This window comes from Chrysochloris asiatica, unplaced genomic scaffold, assembly GCF_000296735.1.
Source record: "Chrysochloris asiatica unplaced genomic scaffold, ChrAsi1.0 scaffold00033, whole genome shotgun sequence".
NCBI lineage: Eukaryota > Metazoa > Chordata > Mammalia > Afrosoricida > Chrysochloridae > Chrysochloris > Chrysochloris asiatica.
Genome location: NW_006408551.1, coordinates 10,792,114 through 10,817,664, shown reverse-complemented (window position 1 = coordinate 10,817,664; position 25,551 = coordinate 10,792,114). Strand labels below are relative to the sequence as shown.

The following is a 25,551-nucleotide window of genomic DNA, read 5'->3' as shown; positions in this document are numbered from 1 at the left end:
GCCTGAACTCAAACTCAGAAGTAGAGTCCCTATTCTTAATCCTATAATACTGTCTTCTCAGCATCTGAATTGGTGTACACAACTTCTCCAGAGCAAGAAATGTGAACATACCTCTATATTAAAATATGTTGTTGTTGTTGTTAAGTGCCATCGAATTGATTCCAACTCATAGCAACCCTGTATAAGGTGTCCACCAGTTTGTTGAAACATTTCAATTTGTATTTGTCAGTTCCTCGAGCTTTTTTTTTTTTTTTTTTTTTACTGATGCCTTCAGTGTAGCTTGGATTGATTCTTAAAATGGTTAAATGTCTACCATTTATTTTTGGTACACTGTATTTTACTTATATATATTTTTTATGCTTCTTGTGTCATTCAGTATTTTGCCCCTAGAATCTTTCAGCACTGCATATCAAGGCTTGTATTCTTCTTTCAGTTCTTTCAGCTTGAGGAATGCTGAGTATGTTCTTTCCTGTTGGCTTTCTAACTAAAGGTCTTTATACATTTCATTATAATACTTGACTTTGTCTTCTCAAGCTGAACTTTGAAATTCCTTTCAGTCACTTTAGCTTCTTTATGTTCAAAAACATGTTTCAGAGTCACTTCTGACATCTGTTGTGGTCTTTTTTTTTTCACCTTTTCTTTTCTATCTTTTTGGTGAACTTTTGCTTTCTTCCTGTATGATGCTCTTGATATCACCCACAACTCCTTTGGTTTTTGATCATTAGTGTCTAATGCATCAAATCCGTTCTTGAAATGTTCTCTAAATTCAGGTGGGATATACTCAAGTTCAGAGTCCTGATGTGGTGATGTAGGATAATGAGCTGGATCTCAAGGTCATTTTGAACCACAAGGTCAGTGGTTCAAATCCACCACCTGCTCTGCAGAAACCCTATACAGAGTTGCTATGGGCCAGAACCAACTCGACAACACTTAACAACAACATATTCAAGATCATATTTTGACTTTTGTGAAGTTGTTTTTATTTTCTTCAGCTTCAGCCTGAATTTGCATATGAGCAATTGATGGCCTATTAAACAGTCATCCCTGGCTTTGTTTTAGATGATAATATTGTAGTGGTTACGAATTGGGCTGTGAACTGCCAGGTCAGCATTTCAAAACTACCAGCTGTTCTGCGGGAGAAAGATGAGGCTTTCTGCTCCCGTAAAGATTTACAGCCTTGGAAACCCTGTACAGGGTTGTTAAGAGCAGGAACCGACTCCACGGCACATAACAGCAACAACATTTCCACAGATGTAGTCAATTTGATTCCTGTGTATTCTATCTGGTGAGGCCCATGTGTGCAGTCACCTATGATGTTGTTGAAGAAAGGTATTTGCAGTAAATAATCATTGGTCTTATATAATCTTGTCATGTGCATCACTTCTATCACTAAGTCCGTATTTTCCAACTACTGATCCTTCTTCTTTGTTTGCAGCTTTTGCATTTCAGCTACTAGTAATTGTCAATGCATTTTCATTGTATGTCTGATGAATTTTAAACTAAAGAAATTTATAAAATTCTTCAATTTTATCGTCACTGACTTCCATAGTTGATAATTACATTTGATAATAATGGTAATGATTGGTCTTCCTTGTATGCATATGGATATTATCCTATCACAGACAGCATTGTACTTTAAGATAGATCATGGATTGCTCTTTGGACAATGAATGAGATACCATTCCTCTTCAATTTGGTGTCTACAGCATAGTAAACCATATGATTATTTGATTAAAAATGGCCAATGTTAGTCCATTTCAGCTCACTAAGGAACTCTAGCAGATCAGTGGTTTACGAGTTAGGCTACTAACTGCAAGGCTAGCAATTCAAATCTACCAGTTACTCTGAGGGGTAAGATGGAGCTTTCTGCTTCAGTAAAGATTTACAGCCTGAGAAACCAGGTACAAGGTCACAATGAGTTAGAACTGATTTGACGGCACACAGCCACCACCACCAATGCCTAGGATATCTATTTTTATACATTCTATTTCATTTTTGATGACTCCCAATTTTCCTGTATTCATACTTTTTATATTCTACTGTGTGATTATTAATGGATATTTGTAGCTGTTTCTTCACATTTTGAGTTGTGCCTCATCACCAAATGAATGTCCTGAAAGTTTTGTCCTATCCATGTCATTAAGGGATATTTTACCTTGAGGAACTTTTTTGTGATAGGATTTTGAGTTCCTCCCAACCTGAGGAGTTCACTTTCTGGGAGTAGATCAACAATGTTCTGCTGCTATTCGGTGGCTAATCATTCAGAAGTAGTTTGTTTTCAGTGGCTTATCACTCAGCTCTGGTAACGTAGTGGTTATGAATCGGGCTGCAAACTACCAGCTGTTCCATGGGAGAAAGATGAGGCTTTCTTCTCCCATAAAGATTTAAAGCCTCGGAAACCCTGCACAGAGTCACTATGAGTCGGTTCGAACCGACTCCACAGCCCATAACAACAACAGCAATCACTCAGCAGGAGTCCTGGTGTGGCACTGTGGGTTAATGCCCCAGACTGCAAAGCCATTTGAACTGCAAGGTCTGAAAGGTTGGTGGTTTAAGCTCACCAGCTGCCCCTTGGAAACCCTATACAGGTTCTTTATGGGTCAGAATCGATTCAATGGCACTTCACAACAACAACAATGACTCAACAGTGGTCTGACTATCTTTCTTTTTAGCCTATCCTAATCTGGAAATCAGCTGAAATTTGTCCACCGTGAGTGACCCTGATGGTATTAAAGCAATGCACAAGCCACCAAAGTTTAACAAATTGACAGAGGAAGAATGGTAGCCTACAATATCTGGTGTTCCCAGTTCCCTAGTTTCTCATCCAACTACTTACTAGGCCCAACCCTTCTTAGCTTTTGAGATCACATAAGATCAGGTATGTTTAGGGTGTAGATAGCGAATATTTAATCAATAAAAAAAACAACTATCCAGAAAATGCTATGAAAGCTTTGTAGTTTTTTGTTCCAGACCATGTTCTAACCCCTTCAGCACACAGCACTCAGCTTGAAGCAGTAGGCCCATTTCCAGTGAGGGACTCTGGTCCTGGGCTCCCAAAAGAGCAGCAAGTATTATATCTGTCTGTTTGACCCTGTGAAGTGGCTACCCAGAGAACTGAAGAAAACACCTTTTGGGTTCCTCAATTTTAGTGATAGGTGGGACAGAAGAGCACTGAAGAATGAACTGAAAGGCCTGTAGCTGACTGAGGCAAGAGACAGCAAGGGACCCACATTTAAGGCCTGGTCAAGAAGCCCTGAAAAGAGTTTCTTTGGGAAGTTGGGGCATTCAGAAGCAAGGGAAACTCAGGAAGCTGCATGTTTGTGTCTGGCAATATTAATGCCCAGAGAAGATTTGAATAAATACTAAACTTCTACTTTGGACTTATTTCTAAACCCTTTGCCGTGGAATAGATTCCTCCTCATGATGGCCCACGTGCTACAGAGTAGATCTGATTTCTGTAGGATTTTCTTGGCTATAATCTTTACAGAAGCAGACCTCCAAGTTTTTCTTCCCTGGTGCCATTGAGTGGGTCTCAATTGCCAACCTTTTGGTTAGTATCTGAGCGCAACTTGTTTGAGAGACCTCTGCTTGTTGTTGTTGTTGTTGTTGTTGTTAAGTGCTCATGAATCAATTTTGACTCATAGCAACTCATTGTAGAGGGTTTTCATTGAGCAACTGGTGGGTTTGAACTACAGCCCTTGTGGTCCTCAGTCCAGTGCTTATCCTACAGTGTCACACCAGTACTCCTGATTGCAAGAGTTGTTGTTTTTTTAAAAATTCATACTACAGTGAACACACACATCAAATAATTCAGTCTTTGCAAACACAGTTTGGAGAACTTGATTTTGTTCAGGAATTCAAGTAACCAATTTTATGTACATGATGCGCTTCTGAAAGTTAGTAAAAAATGGAATTCAAAGATAATAGAATTTTCCCATGAATGTTTTAAAGAGTTCTTGTACTATTTGTCCTTAGATTTTGACTTGACATTAAGGAAAAAAATATTTTTATGAATTAGAATAATTTTTAAATATTATTTAAGCATCCTCCAAACAGCTATGTCCTGGATTTTGTTGACAAGTTAAGTTTATATTTATATTGGGAGAAAAATGACAGTATTTCTTAATTGATTAAGAGGCTGAAGACTTAGGTCTAGCATCATACCTTGAAGTACGTTGTTGAGAAAACATCATGAGCTCCTGAAAGGACTCACTGTACTTCTTATGAGTCTCCCATTCCAGGACTTCAACTGGAAACTTTACTCACCCTGGACCACCCAAATTTTGAAATATTGGGTCCGTTCTGATTTGCTTCATTGGCCACCAGTGAACTGGTTCAAACCAGCTTAAAGGCTTGGCTCAGTGTATTAAGGGGCCATACCCACTACCATTTGGCCAGTTCTGACTCATGGGGATTCTGTATAGGGTTTGTTTGTTTTTTTCACTTGTATAGGGTTGTGAGACTAAATATTTACAGGAGCTGACAGCCTCATCTTTCTTCCTCACAGAGGCTTGTGGATTTGAACCTCTGACCTTGTGATTATCAGCCCAGTGTTTACCTTACAGTGTCACCAGGGTTCCTTTTAAGGCACCATGTTATTGTTGTTAAGTGTCATCAATTAGATTTTGACTCATGACCACCCTGTATATGGTTTCTGAGGAGCAGCTGGTGGGTCTGAACTGCCGATCTTGTGGTTAGCAGTCCAGTGCTTATCCTACAGAACTACACCTTGACTCCTTAAGGAACCACGGGAGGCTTTAAATATAGCAAGATTACAATGGAAGAGCAATGGGTTCACATACTTAGTGTTTATGTTTTTTATATTTTTTATTTGCAGGATGAGTAAGAGATACTTACAGAAAGCAACAAAAGGAAAACTGCTAATAATAATCTTTATTGTAACCTTGTGGGGGAAAGTTGTATCCAGTGCAAACCACCATAAAGGTAAGCTTTTCTGTTTTCTTTCTCAGCTACCTGTGGAAAGCGACTACCGTTAACACAGACAACAGTGTTCTGTTTCCATTGGTCTCTTAACTTTTATGGGTATGGATGCCCCTGGCAATCTTCTTAAAGTAAAAATGCAGAAAGCATTATCCATAAAATGTCTCTGCTCGGAGAGGAATGATTATATAAATGTTTCCAGGATTCTGCTATTTTTGCAAGTAGTATTCAAAGTATGTGGCTTTATGTGCTTTTATCCTCCTCATTTCCATTTTTAAGATGGTGGTGTGAAAATGTCAAATTAACATGTAATAAAGATACATTTCATATTGTAGTAATCCTCATAAAAAGCATGTTTAATGATTTATGTCTTAATAATATGCAAAACACCTTCTACTGCTGTGTGTGGGTCCTGTTTCATCAATAATAAGGAGAGCAAAGACATTCTCTTACACTTTTGCCAGAGTATCACTTTGACCAGCATTTGGACAATACCTAAGTTTGTTATTCAGCACTTTCAATTTTTCCATGAGAATATTTGTTGTATACAAAACTATGACTTTCCTGTTCTTTTTTGTATCTGTAAAACTCATTACTATGAATAATTGCCTTTTCCAAATAAAACTGAGACTATTTCTGAGCTGTTCCTATAATAATCAAGTGTTCATAACCTATAAAGTAAATTTAGATTTTTCTGTGAAATATGATTTTACAGTTCAAATGTCAATCCACCAGTGTTCTTATGAGGGAGGTTTGTGGTGTAGACCACACCACGTGACACTGTTAGAGTAGGTGACACCAAAATAACTATGAAATTTTTTGTACAGAGTTTCAGCAGAAATTTACTTTTTTTTTTTTTAGTAGAATACTCTTTTAGTTAGCTATAGACTATTTTGTAAGCCCAAGATACATGTATCCATATATGCACAAGGCTAAACTCTAAGCTAATATATTTTTTGAATTTTCTAATGTTCTCCTGTCAGATTAGTCACAGCTGTCATTATTATTCAATTACAGTCATTCTTTCAATCATGTGCTCCAAGTACACATTGGTGTGTATGTTGCTGCTGGTGTTTTTATAGTTGCTGATTTAGATTGCTTGGTGGTTTAGCTACAATATTGTGATAATTAGTATTTGTGAACTTAAAGCAATCACTTTTTGAGAATGAAGTAGTAATTAAAGGAAATGAAGGAGAAAATTTAAAAAAAGGTTCTGCTCAGTTATTGACAATGCAATTAATGATGTTCTAATTCAGTGCAGAAAGATTTTGCAAAACAATATTGCTCTTAGTATTTATGCAATTAAAGAAGTATTACATGTAAGTAATTTATAGCTATATATACCACATATTCAATGATTAAAATTGAGAATACGTTTTACTAAGGATTATATATGGGCTGTTATGAGAGGAGGTCCGTGGGAATGGGGAGGGTTGACACTATGAGACTTGTTGATACCACCCATGACAACACTGAAATTCATGGTAAAATCTCAATACTGACGTTCGTATTCTGTTTCTGAGTGAATTCTGCGATGCCTAAATTAGTTATACATATACATTTAATTTGTATTACTTGGAACAGAGAGGAGAGGTGTGCTGTGAGAAAGTGATGCTGATAAGACAAATCTCATGGCTTTGTATTTAAGACCCAAAGAAGAAATTTTTGAAAATAAGATAATATTTTGAAAAGATCTTTCATAGTCTTTATTTTGAAATCCTGTTTTCAGTTGCAATGTGTATTTGCCATTTGTAAAGCTAGTTTTAACAGTTTTAAAGTATTGTTATGGTTTATGCTAACTTCCAAAGTAAGATCTCTTCTAACATCTTGGCAAGAAAATATATATGAAATTATGCATTTTGTTAGAAAACTTACTTACACTGCCAAGCCTAAGTCGTTATAGAATATGCAAGAGGTTTGTTTGTGTGTGTATATGTGCTTGGGGGTATTTGGTTGGTTTGCTGTGACATTTCCACCTTGTCAATAATGTTTTGCATGAAAGTTTTAGGGATGAATTTCTTCCTTCCTTCCCTTTCTCTGTTCTCTTCTTCCTTCCTTCTTCATACTTGTTATCTAAATGTCTTTTTTATTTTAACTTACTTTATGCATGATATATAATGCATATTTAAGTTGTGGAGCTTATTGATAAAATGAACATTTACTACCCAATTGAGAATGATATCATTTCTAAATTGTTGAAAATGCCTATGTCTACCATCTAATTCTTTTGCAAAAGTAGCTGCTATTCTAAATTGTTTTGATTGCCATTTCTTTGCTTTTATTTATAATTCCATCATATGTTTGCATATATTTTAATAAGATATTGGTTATTTGGTTATTTTGTATATACATAAATAGTATTATGTTGTAAGTTATTTATCTGGCATTTATATTTGTCCAATACTATGCTTATGAGATTCGTTATAGTTGATTGCCTGTGTTTAGTTGCTGTTGAGTAGGTTCTGATTCATGGTGACCCCAGGCACAACAGAATGAAATGCTACCTGTTCCTGTGGCATCTTCACAGTCATTGCTATGCTCAAGTCCATTGTTGTGGCCATTGTGGGACTTGAGTATTGTAGCCATAGGGTTTTCTCTAGTCAATTTTCATAAGTAGATTGCCAGTCCTTTCCTCCTAGTCTGTATTAATCTGGAAACTCTACTGAAACCAATTGATCATAGTTTTTGCTGGTATTTGAAATACTGGTGACATAACTTCCAGCATCATTGTTGTTATGTGCTGTGGAGTTGGTTCTGACTCATAGTGACCCTGCATAGGGTTTCTGAGGCTGTAAATCTTTACTGGAGCAGAAAGCCTCATCTTTCTCCTGTGGAACAGCTAGTAGTTTCAAACCACTGACTCTGAGGTTAGTAGCCTGATCCATAACCACTACACTGCCAGAGTTCTGTTCCAGCATAATAACAACTCACGGATCACTATATGACAAACTGACTGAATGCATATGATTTTGTTGTTGTTGTTAAGTGCCATTGAGTCTGTTCTGACTCAAGGAATCCTGTATAGGGTTTCCGATGAAAGACTGGTGAATTTGACCCTCCGACCACGCAGTTCAAACCAACTTTGTGACCTAGTGCATTATCCCACAGTGCCATATCAGGGCACCAGGACTGATTGCATGTAGTTATAGTTTACTCATTTTTTGCTGTTACTCAATACTTAGTTGTATGAAGGAACCACAGCTGATACACTTTTTACACTAATATTTGGTATTCTTTTTTCTTGCCATTATGAACAAGGTTCCTATGGACATTCTTATACATATCTCCTGTGTATATGGACATTCTTACACTTATACTCTAGTTATCTATAGAGGATGGTGTGACTTTGCTCCAAAATCCTGTGTTCGTGCTGTGATTTACCAATTGTTGTTATTATTAAGTGCCATCGACTTGGTTCTGACCCGTAGCTATCCTGTATAGGGTTTCCAAGAAGTGGCTAGTGAGCTTGAACTACTGACCTTGTGGTTCAGACTTTGTGGCCTAGCACATTAATCCACAGTGCCACACTATGACTCTGTGATTCACCAATAGGGAGTCACAAAAGTCTTAAAAAAATTTTGTTTCCATTTGTCATTGCCACTTTAAGCACCTTTGAGTTAGGCAGATTATATGGCACCAGTGGCAGAGCAATGTGCATAGCAGCCTGAACCTGTTGCAAAGCCTTCTCTCATTCTGGGCCCCACACAAAATTAGCAGTTTTTCACAGCACTAGGTAAATGCAGTGTAGTAACACATCCACATGAGGAATATGTTGCCTCAAAACCCAAAGAGGCATACCAGTCATTGTACTTCCCTTTCAGTTGTAAGAGAGGCCAGCTAAAGCAACTTATCATTCACTTTAGAAGGAGTATCTCAATGCCTCATCTCACAGGATGCCTAGAATTTTTGCAAATGTCTTACCAATAAATCTGGAGTCATCATTAATACCTCTTTTTTACTATGTCAAATTAGCACAATGGCATTAATGTAATAGAGTATTGTAACATCCTGTGGAAGGTAAAAGGTGGTCAAAGTCCTTGCAGACTAACATGTATCATAAGGCTGGAAGTAGGACATACACTGAGATAGTACAGTACAGGTATATTGCTGGCATTGTCAGCTAGAGGCCAATTACTTCTGGTGCTCCTTCAAAACAGATATGGAGAAAAAGACATTAACCAGATCAGCAGCTGCATCTAAGGTACCAGGAAAATTTATTAATTTGTTCATGCAATGAAACCACATCTAGAATAGCAGTTGCAGTTAGCATTACACCTGATTAAGTTTTTGATATTCCACTGTTATTTTCTAACATTCATTTAGGTTTTGTACAAGTCAAATAGGTGAGCTAAATATAAATATGATGGGAATCATCACCCCTGTTCTTGAGTGGTGGTAGTAATCTTTGCAATATCCCCAGAAATGCAGTATTTTTTATCACTATCTTTCTAGAGAAGGGCAGTTCTAATGACTTCCACTTTACTTTTCCTACCATAATAGCCCACATATCAGGAATCCACTGTGTGAGTTCTGCCAGTTGCTGAGTATGTCTATTCCAACTGTATAATTTGGAACTAGATGGGTTTGGGGATCCATTGGACTCGCTGTGAGGTAGACCTGAACTAAAATTCCATTAATAATCTCACTTCCATACTCTCCTACAGTGACTGGTAAGCTATAGTAATGTTTTTAGTTTCCTGGAATTGGTGTCAATTCAGAGTTATCCTTTTGGTATAAACTGGGATAAGGATGAAAAGTTTGAGGAAGCTTTAAAAAGCTCATAGAAGAATGGAATTAAATGATAATGGAATTTTCCACAAACTTTTTGAATCTCCAACGTATAAATTATCAGCAGTGCAGTTGGGTCTTTCCTCAAGAGGACTCATTCTCCCTTTCATTGAATGAGTTAGCTGGATCAAGTTTGGAAAATGAGGGCAATGACTTTCTATTTTTGGCATTTCAAGCTAGGACTGCCATTCACTTGACCTAGAATTTTTCTATTTTACAGATCAAATCAATGTTTAGTAGATTTCCTATGCATTCCACTCATATAGGAACATTATGGCTAAGTAGTCAATGCCATAAATCCATAAGAGTCAGACTATCCTAATTACTGTTTTGACTCTGTTGTCTACTGCAGTAGCCACACCCACTGTGTCATTGTCAATCAAAGTGCCTAGGACCATGGCATCCAGAATCTTGGTGTGGCGCTGTGGTTTAATGTTGCTGGTCTGCAAAGTTGGTTTGAACTGCAAGGTCATGGTTCAAGATCACCAGCTGCTCCTCAGAAACCCTATACAGGATCACTATGGGTTGTTAAGTGCCGACTCGATGGCATTTAACAACAACAACAATAACCATGGCATCCAATCAGCCCCATTATATTTTGGTATCGTAATTCAATTAGGGCAGTTCCCACTGTCAAATCTGACTTACATAAAATTGCAATCACAGAAATCATTAAGGAAGCTCCCTTCAAAGATTTGTTCCTCACCATTCTGGTAATAAGTGTGGTGTCAGCTCACTCCATGGGTGGATCAGTGGGTCCAACTTGCTAAATCTACTCTAAGATGTCAATTACCCTAAGCCTTTCAATGCCTTCTACTACAGTAAAACAAGACAATTCTTGCATTTCAAATTGATTTAATATAGAGTACTGCTTGAAGTTGTCAAGTCCTTGAAGATGTCAAGGACTTCATTCTTCTTGGATAGTTTATCAACACTCACAGAAGCAGCAGTCAAGAAATCAAATGATATATTGCATTAGGTAAATCTGCTGCACAAGACCTTTTAAAAGTGTTGAAGAGCAAAAATGTCAGCTTGAGGACCAAGGTGCGCCTGACCCAAGCCATGGTATTTTCAATAATGTCACATGCATGTGGAAGCTAGACAGTGAATAAGGAAGACCATAGAAGAATTGATGCATTTGAGTTATGGTGTTGGAGGAGAATATTGAAAGCTTCCAAAAGAACCAACAGATCTGTGTTGGAAGAAGTGCTGCCAGAGTGCTCCTTGGAGGTCAAGATGGCCAAACTTTGTCTCTCATATTTCAGACATATTGTCAGGAGGGACCAGTTGCTGGAGAAGGATATCATGTTTGGTAGGGTGGACGGTCAGAAAAAAAGAGGAAGACCCTCAGTGAGATGGATTGGCAAATGGCAGCATCAATGGGCTCAAATGCGGTAACAATTGTGAGGTTAGCCCAGTACTGGGCAGTGTTTCATTCTGTTGTGCATAGGGTCACTATGAGTCAGTACCAACTCAATGGCACCTAACAACAATAACAACAAAATGAATGTGAAAGCTAGCCAATAAATAAGGAAGACCGGAGGAGAATTATGATGTTGACAAAGAATATTGAAAATACTATGAAATGCCATGATGTTGTTAAATGCCGTCGACTCATAGTGACCCTATATAGGGTTTTCAAGGAACAGCTTGGTGGGTTTGAATTGCTGACCTTGTGGTTCAAAGTTCAGTGTTGATCCTATAGCACCACAGCAAAAGTCTCACACCTGGGTTACTGTGTCCTTAATACTGTATTTCTTGTATTTAAATATTTGTAGTTGTAACTAGGCATGAGAATGCCAAGAGGTGCTCCAGTGGGTCATCTCAGTGCTTCACATACATTCTGCCCCTACAGTGTAGCATTCACCCTCTTCATGATATTCATGGTTATTTTCCATCATTATTTTAGGCCTTCCTTTTTTTTTTGCTGGTCTGTGTGTATGGTGGTGTTTGTTTTGGTAGTTGTGTGCAGTCAAGTTGGTTCCAACTCATAGCAACCCTGTATAGGTTTTCTGAGGTTGGAAATCTTTATGCAAGCAGACAGCCTCCTCTTTCTCCAGAGGAGTGGCTGGTGGATTCAACCTGCTGACCTTTGAGTTATCAGTCCAGTGTGTAACCAGGGCTCCTGAGTCTGTGGATATTAGAATCCCAAATTGACCAGAGAGCATCTGTAGCTTTACCCTTCTGGGAGTTGGTTTCCTAGAACCCACAGAATATGATTTTTTTTTTTTTTTTAAATCAGGAATATTTTATTCTGGATATTTTTAAACTAAAGATTTGTTTTCCTCACAAATTGTCAAATACCTACAATAAGGACTAGGAATATAACAGTACATAAAACAGATAAAAAATCTTTGCCTTTATGGAGTTTTCCTCCTAGAGGGAGGGATATAAGGAAAAATAAAGAGAAAAATAAACAAAATAGGTAGTATGTTTGTGAATATAGATGTTTTGAGAAAAGTAAGGAAACAAAGAGGGGAAAAAAGAGTGTTCAGGAAGGATTGTGAGATTAAATAAGGCCTTTGAGTAGGACCTAAAATTTTCAGCAGAGTCAACCAGATAAATATTTAAAACAGAGGCAACAGTTAAGTGTGAATGCTCTCAAGTAGGAATGTGCCTGGAGTCAATGAGGAATAGTCAGAACATCTTGCATAGAGAAGTGTATGTTAGAGAGAGAGTGAAAGGAGATGAGTACAGGATAGAACAGATAAATATATGGATGATAGAACTGAATAATTAGCTCTGAAACTATATAGTAGCATCTGGCTATCAAGATCAAGCAAGTGAAGTATGGTGTTACTTAATTACTGAACATTTGTGGAAATATGGTAGTAATCTAAAACATTTGGATTTGAAAATCTAGATATATAAGTATCAGAAATTGTTGTCATCTGCTTAATAAAATATTCTGAGTTCTGGAGAACTAATAGTTCTTTATGCACAGACAAATAAGTTTATTGCTCAGACTGTCACAGAAAGATTCTGTCCTGAATTTTCAAAATTGTATTGAGCTGGTCATTTGGCAGGGATTATGTCAGAGCATTGTGACAGCCCGTCAGAAAGTATACACAGTATTTTTCTCCTTGGAAACAATTACACTAGGTATTGAGGATCAGAGAGGAAACCTTTCAGTTTATCCAAGTTCCCAATAGAAAGAAATGTAATTGTTAGTATATTTTCTTTCCTTGCACCATATCCAAATTAAATCAAAAGAGAACGAGCCTTTATGAGGTATGTGGGTTGGAAAAGGAGCTATGTTTTGTATGAAAGAAATACGTATAGCTATGACTTATACCAAAAAAGGAAAACAAGACATTTAGTTTAATTAGCTAAGATTGAATATATAAGGGGACTTGAAAAAGTTCATGGAAAAATTCCATTATTTTTAAATAAAAAATTCCATCGTTTTTTATTTTAAAAATTCCATTCAATTTTTCCATGGACTTTTTGTAGTCCACTCATATATTATCCATATTATAATTTAAGTTCATTATTCATCTGAGTTGGAATTTTGATTGAATGGAACTTCCTATAAGAGAAAAAAAAAAGTTTTAAAAATAAGGATGATTTCTAGTACAAAATCTGGGTGATGTAACAGCTGTTTAAATAACACTTTCAAATCTTCATTTGTTTGTGAGTTTATTTGCTTATTTGTTAACTCATCCAACCTACTGTCCATTAAGTAAATATATATTGAGTGTCTTTAAAGTACTAGGTTTTAGGTCAAGTTCTAGAGATTGAAAAGTAAGCAAACAGCCATGATACATGCCCTAGTGTAATTCATAATATGGTGGAAAGAAAAATATTAATCACACATGCATATTTAATTACTAATGGTACTGAGTTCTATAAAGATTAAATTTTAGGATGATAAAGCATCACATGGGTGGATGTAGGTTCAGGGAAGTGTTTTCTAGGCAATAGGCACTTGAGCATGATTTGAATGGGGAATGGGAGTTAAGTAGACAGAAGGTTAAAGTGGGGAAATTCCAGGCAGGTAGAATAGTCTGTGCAAAGGTGCTGAGACAGGAGGAATAGAACGGTCTGCTACTAAAAGATCAGTGTGACTGGAGTTAGTGAATCAAAGGTTTAAGTTGGATCATTACAGGCAGTTAGAATAGTCTGTGGAAAGTGCTGAGAAAGGAGGAATAGACTAATTTACAATGGAAAGATCAACATGGCTGGATGACAGAGAGCAAGGAGTAAGGTGGTGTTGAATTAACCTACACACATGAATGGGACAGATCTTTTGGATCCATGTTCAGAATGCTGGCTGACTTAAATCTTAAAATGTTTGTTTTGATTTAGAAAAGATATTACTATGTTCTTCAGAGATGGTTTGTCACTGATTTTGATACACTCAAAGTTTAAGAATCCTGATTTATAAGTGATAGTAGTTTAAGAAACTTGTTTATGAAAACAAGTAGATTAATGTCCTAAAAGAAAGAAAAATAACCTGATCAATAACTGACTCTATTCTGGACATTGAACCCAGATTTTACTATTTATTTTATTGATTTTTCAAAGTTGTGTATGTGTATTTAAGAGAATTAGCAAATAAAGAAGAAACACCAAGGGGAAAGATCAAGTTACCCATAATTCTTACACACATAGATTATTATTGATGATATTTGAACTTATTGCATTCCAAAGTAGTTTATGAGTGTATTGTATGTATTTGTGAGCATATTATTCATTCACTTATTTATTCACTCATACAATTACTGATGCATAGATATCAGAGACTATGCTGGCCTTAGCTGGCAATTCTCCTTTAAACCCTGCAGAAATTTGCTGTTTTCCATATTGTGAATTTTTCTTCTTTTTATTTTTATATATGTTATATTTATAGAATCCTACACATCTGGTAGTGTAGTGGTTACGAGTCGAGCTGCTAACCTCAAGACTAGCAGTTCGAAACTACCAGCCGTTCTGTGGGAGAAAGATGAGGCTTTCTGCCCCTGTAAACATTTACATCCTTGGAAACCCTATGCAGGGTTACTATGAGTCAGAACCAACTCCATGGCACGTAACCACTACCACCACACATCTGTCAGTTTGTTGCACTGTGGAAGCTTCTGTGTTTCTATAATGCTGGAAGCTATGCCAATGACATTTCAAATACCAGTAGGGTCACCCATGGCAGACAGGTTTCAATGGAGTACTGAGATTAATAACAAACTAGAAAGAAGGAACATGTGGTCAATTTCTGAGGGATTAGCCTCTGAAACCCTTATGAATAACAATAAAATGCTGTCTGATACAGTGCCAGAAGATGAGTGCCTCAGGTAGGAAGTTGCTCAAAATACAACTGCGGAATAGCTGCCACCTCAAAGTGGTGTTGACATTAATGACATGAATGGAGCAAAGATATCCAGACCTTCCTTTACTGATGGAGCATGCCTCAAAATCAAAAGAAAAGCAACAAATATCCATTAATAAGTAGAGCATGAGATGTACAAAGTTTGATTCCAGGAAAATTGGAAATCATCAAATATGAAGTAGAATATGTAAAGATTGATATCCTAGGCAATAGTGAGCTGAAATGGACAGGTATTTACTATTGTGAATCCAACAATCATATGATTTACTTGCCAGGATTGATAAATTCAAGAGAAATGGTGTCACATTTATTGTCAAAAAGAACATTTCAAGATTGTACCTATATGCCTATAAGGAAGATGAATTAATGCAAATATTATTCAAATTTATACACCAATTATCAAAGCCAGTGATGAAGAAGTTGAAGAATTCTACCAACTTCTGAAGTCTGAAATTGATCAAACATGCAATTAAGATTTATTGATTAATTATTGGTGATTTGCAATACAAAAGTTGAAAACATAGAAGACAGAATGGCAACTGGAAAATCTCTCCTTGTTAACATTAATGACTCTGGGGATCACATGGATAGAATTTTGCAAGACCAAGAATTCTTCATTTCAAATATCTTCTTTCAAGAACATAAATGGTGGACTTTGCCAAATGGTATATGCAGAATTCAAAATGACTACATCGCTGGAAAGAGATGATGAAAGTTCAATCACATCCATCAAAACAAGACAGGGATGACTGTGGAAAGACCATTAATTGCTCATTGGCAACTTTAGGCTGAAGCTGAAGAAAATGAAGACAAGTCAACAATAGCCAAAATATAACCTTCAGTCTGTTGTTGCTGTTAAGTGCCATTGAGTCAGTTCCGACTCACAGCAATCCTATATCGGGTTTCCGAGGAGCAGCTATTGGGTTTGAACCACCGACGTTTTGATTAGCAGTCCAGTACTTATCCTACAGCACCATACCAGGACTCAACCTTGCGTGTATTCTACCTGACTTTAGAGACCATTTACAAAAAGGATTTGATGAATTGAATGAACACTAATGCCCGAAGACCAGAGAAGTTGTGAGATGACATCAAGAGCATCATACGAAGAAAGCAAAAGGTCATTAAAAAGACAGGAAAGAAAGAAAAGACTTAAGTGTTTATCTTAAGAGAGTCTAAAATGTGCTCTTGAAAGTAGAGTAGCAAAAGCAACTGGAAAAAATTCTGATGTGAAAGAGCTAGTGAATGGTTCCAGGGCTGCATCAGTTTGCTGAAACATTTCTTTGGTGCTCTATCAATTCCTAGATTCTATTTTTCACTAATGCCTTCAGTATAGCTTGTAACTCCTTCCTTCCACACCATACGTTCTGTTCTTGAAAATATACCTTTGCTGATTTTAAACCATGCATCAGTATCCCCTTGTTCTGTTAAAACAATGGTTGCCATGTAGAGATTCCATATAAGCACAATTAAGTGTTCTGGAATTTGTATTCTTCTCAGTGTTATTCATGGTTTGAATAATTATCAATGCATCCTCAATGCATGCTTGATCAATTTCAGACTGCAGAAGTTGGTAGAATTCATCAGTTTCATCATAATGGACTGTAGTGGTTGGTGCATAAATTTTAATAATAGTTTTGTTAACTGATCTTCCTTGTAGGCATGTAGATAGTATCCTATCAGTGACAGCATGTACTTCAAGATATATTGTAAAATGTTCTTTTCAACAATGAATGTGGCATCATACTCTTGAATTTGCCATTCCAGGCATAGTAAACCATATGACTGTCCCATTAAAAATGGTCCAATACCTGTCCATTTCAGTTCACTAATGCCTTGAATATAGATCTTTGTACATTCTATTTCATTTTTGGCAACTTCCAATTTTCTTATTCATACTTCATACATTCCATGTTCCAATTATTAATAGATTTTCCCACTTGTTTCTTTCATTTAAAGTTATGCCCACTAGGAAATTAAGGTCCTGAAAGTTTAGCTCCATCCATGTCATTATGGTTGACTCTACTTTGAAGAGGCAGCTTTTCCCCTGAGGGGCTCAACTTCTTGTACTATATCAGACATTTCACTACTACTCATAAGGTTTTCAGAAGCTAATTCCTATTCGTTCTTCTTAATCTGTTTTAGTCTGAAAGTAGTCTACCTGGGGTGGTCCTGCTGGTATTTAAATTATCTGTGGCATAGCTTCCAGCATCACAGAAATTCTTAGTAACCACATTAAGACAGACTGACAGGGGAGTGGTGGCAAAACATAATTATTACTGTGTTATTATGTTAAAGATGTTTCAATGTATCTGGTATCTAACTTCCAATTATGTACAAATTTGACCTAAAAACAGATATAGAAATAGAATTTATTTGTAATTTGGGGAATGCCAGTATCTTTGTTTATGTACGGTGGTGGCAGTGTGCTGTGGAGTTGGCTCTGACTCATAGTGACCCTGCATAGGGTTTTCGAAGCTATAAATCTTTATGGGAGCAGAAAACCTCATCTCCTGCAGAACAGCTGGTAGTTTCCAACTGCTGACTTTGAGGTTAGCACCCTGACTCATAACCACTGTGCTACCAGAGGTTCTTTGTTTATGTATATCTGTGCTCTATACGTAAAGAAAGGAGCTCTAGTAGCGTAGTGGTTACAAATTGGGCTGCAAACCTTAAGGTCAGCAGTTCAAAACTACCAGCTGTTCCGCGGGAGAAAGTTGAGGCTTTCTGCTCCCGTAAAGATTTACAGCCTCGGAAACCCTGTACAACGGTCGCTATGAGTCGGAACCGACTCCACGGCACATAACAGCATATGTAAAGAGAATACAATATTTACATCCCTCAAAAGGCAAAATCAAAAAAAAAAAAGGCAAAATCATCTATGACCCTTAACTACCTAGGGCCTGGGTTTAGTTAGTTCCTGTTATTATGACAGTTGCTTGATAATATGATTATTTTCTTGTTATTATTCATAATCTGTAAGTTTAATAACATATTGATATAACAGATCTTACAGATTTAGAGGAGCTAATATAACATACTAGATCAACAGCCTGCATTTTAAGGAGTTCATATTGGTAAAAGATTTGAAGGAAATTTTTTCTTTGGTAAGTCTTAGAATTTCTTTTATCTGTAACTTTTCACAAGTGTCTTTAAAAAAAAGAAAAAAAAGAGATGATTCCAAAATTGTTCTTTTCATTCAGTCACATAAAAACTTCTAGTCTTGGTCCTATGAACTTCTTACTTATCACGTCACCAAGCCTTACTGGCCAAAGGCCTCTGAGAAATTTTTAAAATATCTTCTATAGTTTCAACTCTTTCATATTGTGAATTTCTTTTCTGTAGCACTAATGTGCCTGGGTGTCTATATAATAGGAAGTCATCTACTAAGTGATTCAAGTCTAGCCATGATATTTGGATCTTATAAAATAGACAGGACATGGGGCTCGATATTGAATTAACAAACAAAATGATTGCTTGGCTGATTACTCATGATGAACATGTCTATTTCCCAAATAAATTGCATATAAGTTCATAAAGAGGCCAGAAGACTACATTTGTAGAATAAACAGATTGAAAGACTAATTTGAAATAGTACTTAAGATATTTATCTAGTCAAAATGGTGAAAATAATATAAAATTTGGAGTCAGGAGGATTTTGAGCTTGTGCTGATGAATGCCCTTGGGGAGAACATACTACCTCTGACATTTTAGTTTATCTTTAAAATAGGACTAATAGGTGTCCTTCAATGATATAGAGAGCAAAAATGATAATGCATATGAAAATTCTTTAAAGTACTATAAAGTATGTGATTGTTTTTTGTATAATGTAAAGATTTAATGTTACTGATAATCCTTTTGTAAATATTGGCAGGGAATTTCTGGGAAATAAAACAAATGTATAAAACTACTGGGGAGAATTATCTTACTCTTTTGAAACATGATGTAATATAGATAATAATCAACTCTTTAATTCTTTGCCTATGCATGAAATTCATTGCTTTCGTAAATGTGTATTTTCAGGATATTTTGAGGAAATTGAGTGTCACTTGTTGTTAGTAGAAGAAACTGTGATGTTTTATAATGTATTTGCAAGTTTTAACTAGCTTCTTGTTTTTCTTAAGTGCCTTCCATTTAGTTCCAACTCATAATGACCCTGTATAGGGTTTCTGAGGATGTAAATCTTTACTGCAACTGAAAGCTTCATCTTTCACCTGCAGAACAGCTGGTGAACCAACCACAGAACTTGCTGTTAGTAGTCCAGGGCTAATCCTACAATGCCATGTTGTTATTGTTTTCAGATGTCATCGAACCAGTACTGACTCATAGTGACCCTATGCACAACAAAATGAAGCACTGCCTGCTCCTACTCCACCCTCAGATCATTGCTATGTTTGAACCCATTTCTGCTGCCATTGTGCCAGTCCACCTTGTTGGGGGGTCATCCACTTTACTAAACATGATATCCTTCTCCAGGAGCTAGTCCCTTCTGAGAATATGTCTAATCTATGACAGATGAAATCTGGCCATCCTGACTTCCAATGAGTGCTCAGCTGTACTTCTTCCAACACAGATCTGTTCTTCTGGCAGTCCATACATAGTACCTTTAATATTCTCCTCTAACACCGTAACTCAAATGCATCAATTCTTCCATAGTTTTCCTTATTTCACTGTCCAATTTTCACATTCATATGATGTTATTGAAAATACCATGGCTTGGGTCAGGCGCACCTTAGTCCTTTGCTCTTCAGCACTTTAAAGCAGTCTTGTGCAGCAGATTTGCCTAAAGCAATGCATTGTTTGATTTCTTGACTGATGCTTCCCTGAGTGTTGATGGTTGATCCAAGCAAAATGAAGTCTTTGACAACTTCACTGTTTTCTCCATTTATATTGATGTTTATTGGTCCAGTAATGTGGATTTTTGTTTTCTTTATATTGAGGTGCAACCCATACGAAAGACTGTGCTCTTTGTTCTTCATCAGTATGTATTTTAAACCCTCTTTGCTTTCAGCAAGCAATGTTGTATCATCTGCATATCACAGGCAGTTAATGAGTCTTCCTCCAATCCTGACGCCATGTTTTTCTTCATATAATCCAGCTTCTTGCATTATTTGCTCATCATACAGACTGAATAAGTATGGTGAGAAAATAATTTTAAACCATTTGTGTTCCCTTGTTCTGTTTGAACAATTGCCACTTGGTCTATGTACAGTTTCCTTATGAGCACAATTTAATGTTCCGGGAAACTTATTCTTCACAATGTTGCCCATAGCTTGTCATGATCCACACAATTGAAGGCCTTCACATACTCAAGAAAACACATACTCAAAAAAAACCCCAAAACCCCACATACTTCATATACTCAAGTTAACATCTTTCTGGTATTTTCTGCTTTCTGCCAAAATCCATCTGATGTTAGCTTTAACTTCTGGAAGTTCTCTGTCAATGTATAGTTGCAGCCATTTTTGCATTATCTTTAGTAAAACTTTACTTACATGAGATATCAGTGATATTGTCCAATTATTTCCTTATTCATTTGGTCACCTCTCTTTTGAATGGGCAAAAATATGGATCTCTTCCAGTCAGTTGCCCAAGTAGTTGTCTTCCAATTTTCTTGTTATAGATGCCTCTAATACTGCATCATTTTGTTGGAAGAGTTCAATTTGAAGTCCATCAATTACTAGAGTCTTGTTCATTGTCAATGCTTTCAGTGTACCTTGGATTCTTCCTTCAGTACCATTGGCTCTTGATCACATGGTACATCTGGAAATAGTTGAACATCTATCATTTCTTTTTAGTATGATAACTATGTATTCCTTCCATCTTATTTTGAGGCTTACTGCATCATTCAATATTTTGCTTATAGAATCTGTCACTATTGCATGTCTAGGCTTGAATTTTTCTTCAGTCCCCTCAGCTTGAGAAATGCTGAGCATGTTTTGGTTTTCAGGTCTTTGCACATTTTGTTCCTTTGACTTTCTCTTTTTAAGCTCCCCTTTGAAATATTCTGTTCAGCTTTTACTTCCTCATTTTTTCTATTAGCTTTAGAATCTCTCCACTGGAGAGCAACTTTCAGAGCCTCTTCTGACATCCATTTTGTTGTTTGTTTGTTTCCTTTCTTTTTCTAGTCTTCTTAATGACCTTTGCTTTCTTCCTGAATGATGTTCTTGATGTCATCTGACAACTCTTCTAGTCTTCATCTTTAGTGTCTAATACATCATATATGTTCTTCAAATGATCTCTAAATTCAGGTGAGATATCTTCAAGGTAATATTTTGGATCTTGTGGACTTGTTTTAATTATTTTGTTCATTGATTTCTGCATTATTTTCGGTTACTTTTCATTGGAATTGGTACAAATGTGGATCTCTTTCTATTAGTTGGTTAGGTAGCTGTACTCCAAATTTCTTTTCATAAATGACCGAGTGCCTCCAGCTGTGCATGTTTATTGAAATATTTCAATTTATGTTCCTGATTCTTGTTTTAAGCCAGTGTCATCAGTGTAGTTTAGACTTCTTCCTTCAGTTCCACTGGTTCTTGGTCATGTAGTATCTCTTGAAATAGTTGAACATAGATCAATTCTTTTTGATACAGTGTCTGTATTCATTCAATTTTCTTTTGTTGCTTCCTCCATCATTCACTATTTTGCCCATGTTGTTATTACTTGCTGCGGAGTCTGTTCCAACTCATAGCAACTCTGTATAGGGTCGCCAAAGAACTGCTGGTGCGTTTGAACTGATGACCTTGTGCTTAGGAATTCAGTACTTCTCTGACCATACCACGCCAGGACCACCATTTGTAGTTATTAGGTGCAATCAAGTCAGTCTGACTCATAGCGACTATATGCACAATAGAATGAAGCACTATCTCATCCTTCACCATCCTCACGGTTGCTGTTGCATTTGAGCCCATTGTTGCTGCCATGTGTCAATTCTTCTCATTGATGGTCTTCCTCTTTTTCTCTGACCCTCCGCTTTACCAAGCATGATGTCCTTCTCCAGGGACTGGCCCATCCTGATAACTCGTTTGAAGCATGAGAGGTAAATCTCACCATCCTGTCCTCTAAGGAACATTCTGGCTGCACTTTTTCAAGAAAGATTTTTTTTTTCTCTTCTGACAGTCCATGGTTCTTTGAATATTCTTCTCTAGCACCATAATTCATTCAGATGCATTGATTATTCTATGGCCTTCCTTATTCACTTTCCAACTTTCAAATGTATATGTTGTTGTTATGTGCCATGGAGTTGGTTCCGACTCATAGTGACCCTGTACAGGGTTTCCGAGGCTGTAAATCTTTACGAGAGCAGAAAGCCTCATCTTTCTCCCACGAAGCAGCTGGTAATTTCAAACTGCCGACCTTGAGATTAGCAACCTGATTCATAACCACTACACTACCAGAGCTCCTTAAAATGTATATGAGGCCAGTGAAAATATCAGAGCACCATTTAGTTCTCAAACCTGTATCTTTTCGTTAGTTAATTTTTGAAACTTTTTATTGTGATTTGAGTGAACCTTTACAGAGTAGATCATCAGTTTTTACATTCAACAAATCATTCATTTGTTTCATCCTAATGACTGCAGTTCCTCCATGAGAAAATGATTATGTTACTTCCTCATTGTGGTTCCTATTTCCATTCTATCCTCCTTCCCGACTCCTCTGAACATGGTCCCCAGGTAAATGTTTGCCTTTTGATCTTGAATGGTTGACAATTCCATGGTGAGCATACCTCACTACTATTGCTCCTATACCCATATACCTATTCACCTGTTGGTTGAAAATTGGGTCACCCTGGTGAGCTCCTTTCTAGACCTGAGGGGTGACTAAGAGAGCCATGGTTTCAGGTTCCTCCCATCTGTTTCTGGCCAGTAAACCCAGTACATTTTATGATTTTAGCTTTTGGACCACATTGTCTCTCACTCTATCTGGGACCTTCTACGGTTATCCCTCTCAGATCAGTTGGTAGTGGTAGCAAGACATCACCTTGTTGCTTCAGAGTCATGGAGTCTGATGTTAACATGTTCCATTGGACTAACTGATTCCAAGTGTCTTCAATTTTCATCACTTTTTTTTCTTCCACACATGGAGAGACCAATAGTTGCACCGCCTAGATGGCTAGCTACTCATGAGCTTATGAGATAGCTTTGCTTTTTAACACTTTAAAGAGGTCTTCTTCAGCAGATTTGTCCAATGCAGTATGTCATTTTATTTCTTGACTGCTGCTTCCATGACTGTTAATTGTGAATCCAAGCAAAATGACAACTTCAATCTTTTGCATATATGTCATGATATTATTTATGGTTCATTTGTAGGGATTTTTGTTTTACTGTGGTGCAATCCATACTGAAGACTGTAGTTTCTGATCTTCTTCAGTAAGTATTTTAAGTTTTCTTTACTTCTGGCAAGCCAAATTCTATCTTCTGCATATCACAGACTATTAATGAATTTTCCTCCAATCCTGATGCAATGTTTTTCATAAAATTCAGCTTCTCAGATTATTTGCTCAGCACAATATTGAATAAATATGATAAAAGGATTTAACCAGGCACCACTCACCTTATATATGGAGTCCTGGTGTGAAGCTTTAGGTTAGTGCACTGGGCATTAAAAAGTTGAGTTCAACCGAAACATTTTAAACTATATAATATCCTCTTGTTCTGTTTTTACAACTACTTCTTGATCAGCATACAGTTTTCTCTAGAATACAATTAAGTGTTCTCGAATACCCATTCTTTCCAATGTTACCTAGTTTGTTATGATCCACATAATCAAAAGTCTTTACATAGTCAATAAAGCACATGTAAACATCTTTCTGGTATTCTCTACTTTTAGCCAAGATCCAGCTGAATGATATCCCTAGTACCACCTCCTATTCTGAATTTGGGTTGAATTTCTGGCAGCTACATTTTGATGTACTGCTGTAACCATTTTGAATTATAGTCTGAAAAATTTTAGTTGCGTGTCATGTCAATGGCATTTTTTCAATGATTTCCACTCCACCATTTCGTGGGGTCACCTTTCTTTGGAATGGGCCCAAATATAGATCTCTTTCAATTGATTGGTCAGGTAGTTATCTTCCAAATTTCTTGGCATAGACCAGTAAGTGCCTCCAGTGCTGCATTAGTTTGTTGAACGATTTCAATTTGTATTGCGTCCATTTCTGGAGCCCTGTTTTTCACTGATGCCTTCCTTGCAGCTTGGACTTCTTCCTTCAGAACCATTCATTCTTTATCAAATGCTAACTCTTGCAATGGCTGAACACCAACCACTTCTTTTCTTTTTCTTTTTTCCTAAAACACTTTGCACATTTTATTTATATTTTAAGACTAATTTTCATCTCAAAATCACATACCCATACACCTATTTTTGTATTTGTTGTTCTTGGGTTTACTTAAGCTTAAATGTATGGTTAAACAAAGACTGTAAACAAATATTTACCATGTCTGTTACATCTAACACAGAGAAATGGCTTTTAACAGAAATTTATCAACTCTCCCTATACTTTTTTTTTTTTTTCTTACAAATACAGGTATCAAAACAATCCTGAACATATTGTGATATTGCTAGTAGTTAACATCCACACTACTGCAAAAATTAACACAATTGCAATATTATTCATTGTATCTGCTACTTTAAACAATTTAAACTGCAGCTTTTTCCCTAAGCAAGATGAATAAAGCATACCTTTGATGATTCTTCCTGATGAATGGTTTTCAGAACAAACATACTTCCACAGAAATCTGACACTTTTCCAGTATGTTTTCATCTGGTAAACTTGAATTTTATTTTGAGTACTTCAGGTTTATGCTTAAATGATAGTACCTTGGTAAGAGAGAAGTGCTGCATTTTTTCCTCTGTGACCCGAAAACATAATGAAGATACATAAATTAAGTGCATTCTTATAAACATCTGGGTCATGTTTACCAGCTGGAACTTTTATTTTAATGTTTTATTGTGAATTATGTGATGGTTTACATGGGAGAACATTAGCTTTACATTCATCCTATAGTATATCATTCCATTGCCATGGTTACAATCCCCTCCATGCATCATCAACCAACTAAAGGGTATATACTACAAGCCTGCCCTCCAGTCATCAGCACACAGCCCCTCTCCCTCTCTTTGTCTAAAGTCCCCAGCCGCTCCATCTCTCCACTTCATCATCTCTGCCTCCATCTCTGGTGTCACTGCTTCTCTGGGTTGGGTCCCACACTCTGCTCTTCTCCCTTGATGGTCCCAGGGACCTCCGCTCCTAGACTGAAAAGTTAATCACTCCCCTCCTTTTGTTACAAAACATCTACCGTTACATCTCCAACCCTCACAATCAGTCCTGATACCAATTATTCACTATTGTATCACAAGAGACCTATTCTCATCTCCTTTCATCAGCCCTCCCAGACAGATTGAATACTACTTAGTGGAGAGTCTACCTTACTCCATGCCCTCAGGATCTAGGCTCCCTCTTGAAAGCTTGTAAGCCAGTCACTTCTTGCCTTTGTATC

At 36.8% G+C, this 25,551-nt stretch overlaps 1 protein-coding gene across 1 annotated transcript in view; it reads left to right on the top strand.

The window, feature by feature from the left end:
• The window catches only part of LOC102842326 (protein FAM19A2-like), a 676,150-nt gene that overhangs the window by 481,692 nt on the left and 168,907 nt on the right, over positions 1-25,551 (top strand). The window contains exon 2 of the mRNA XM_006859604.1: positions 4,838-4,944. Coding sequence (XP_006859666.1) covers positions 4,839-4,944 — 106 coding nt within the window. The 5' untranslated portion in view covers position 4,838. The remainder of the gene's footprint in view (positions 1-4,837; positions 4,945-25,551) is intronic.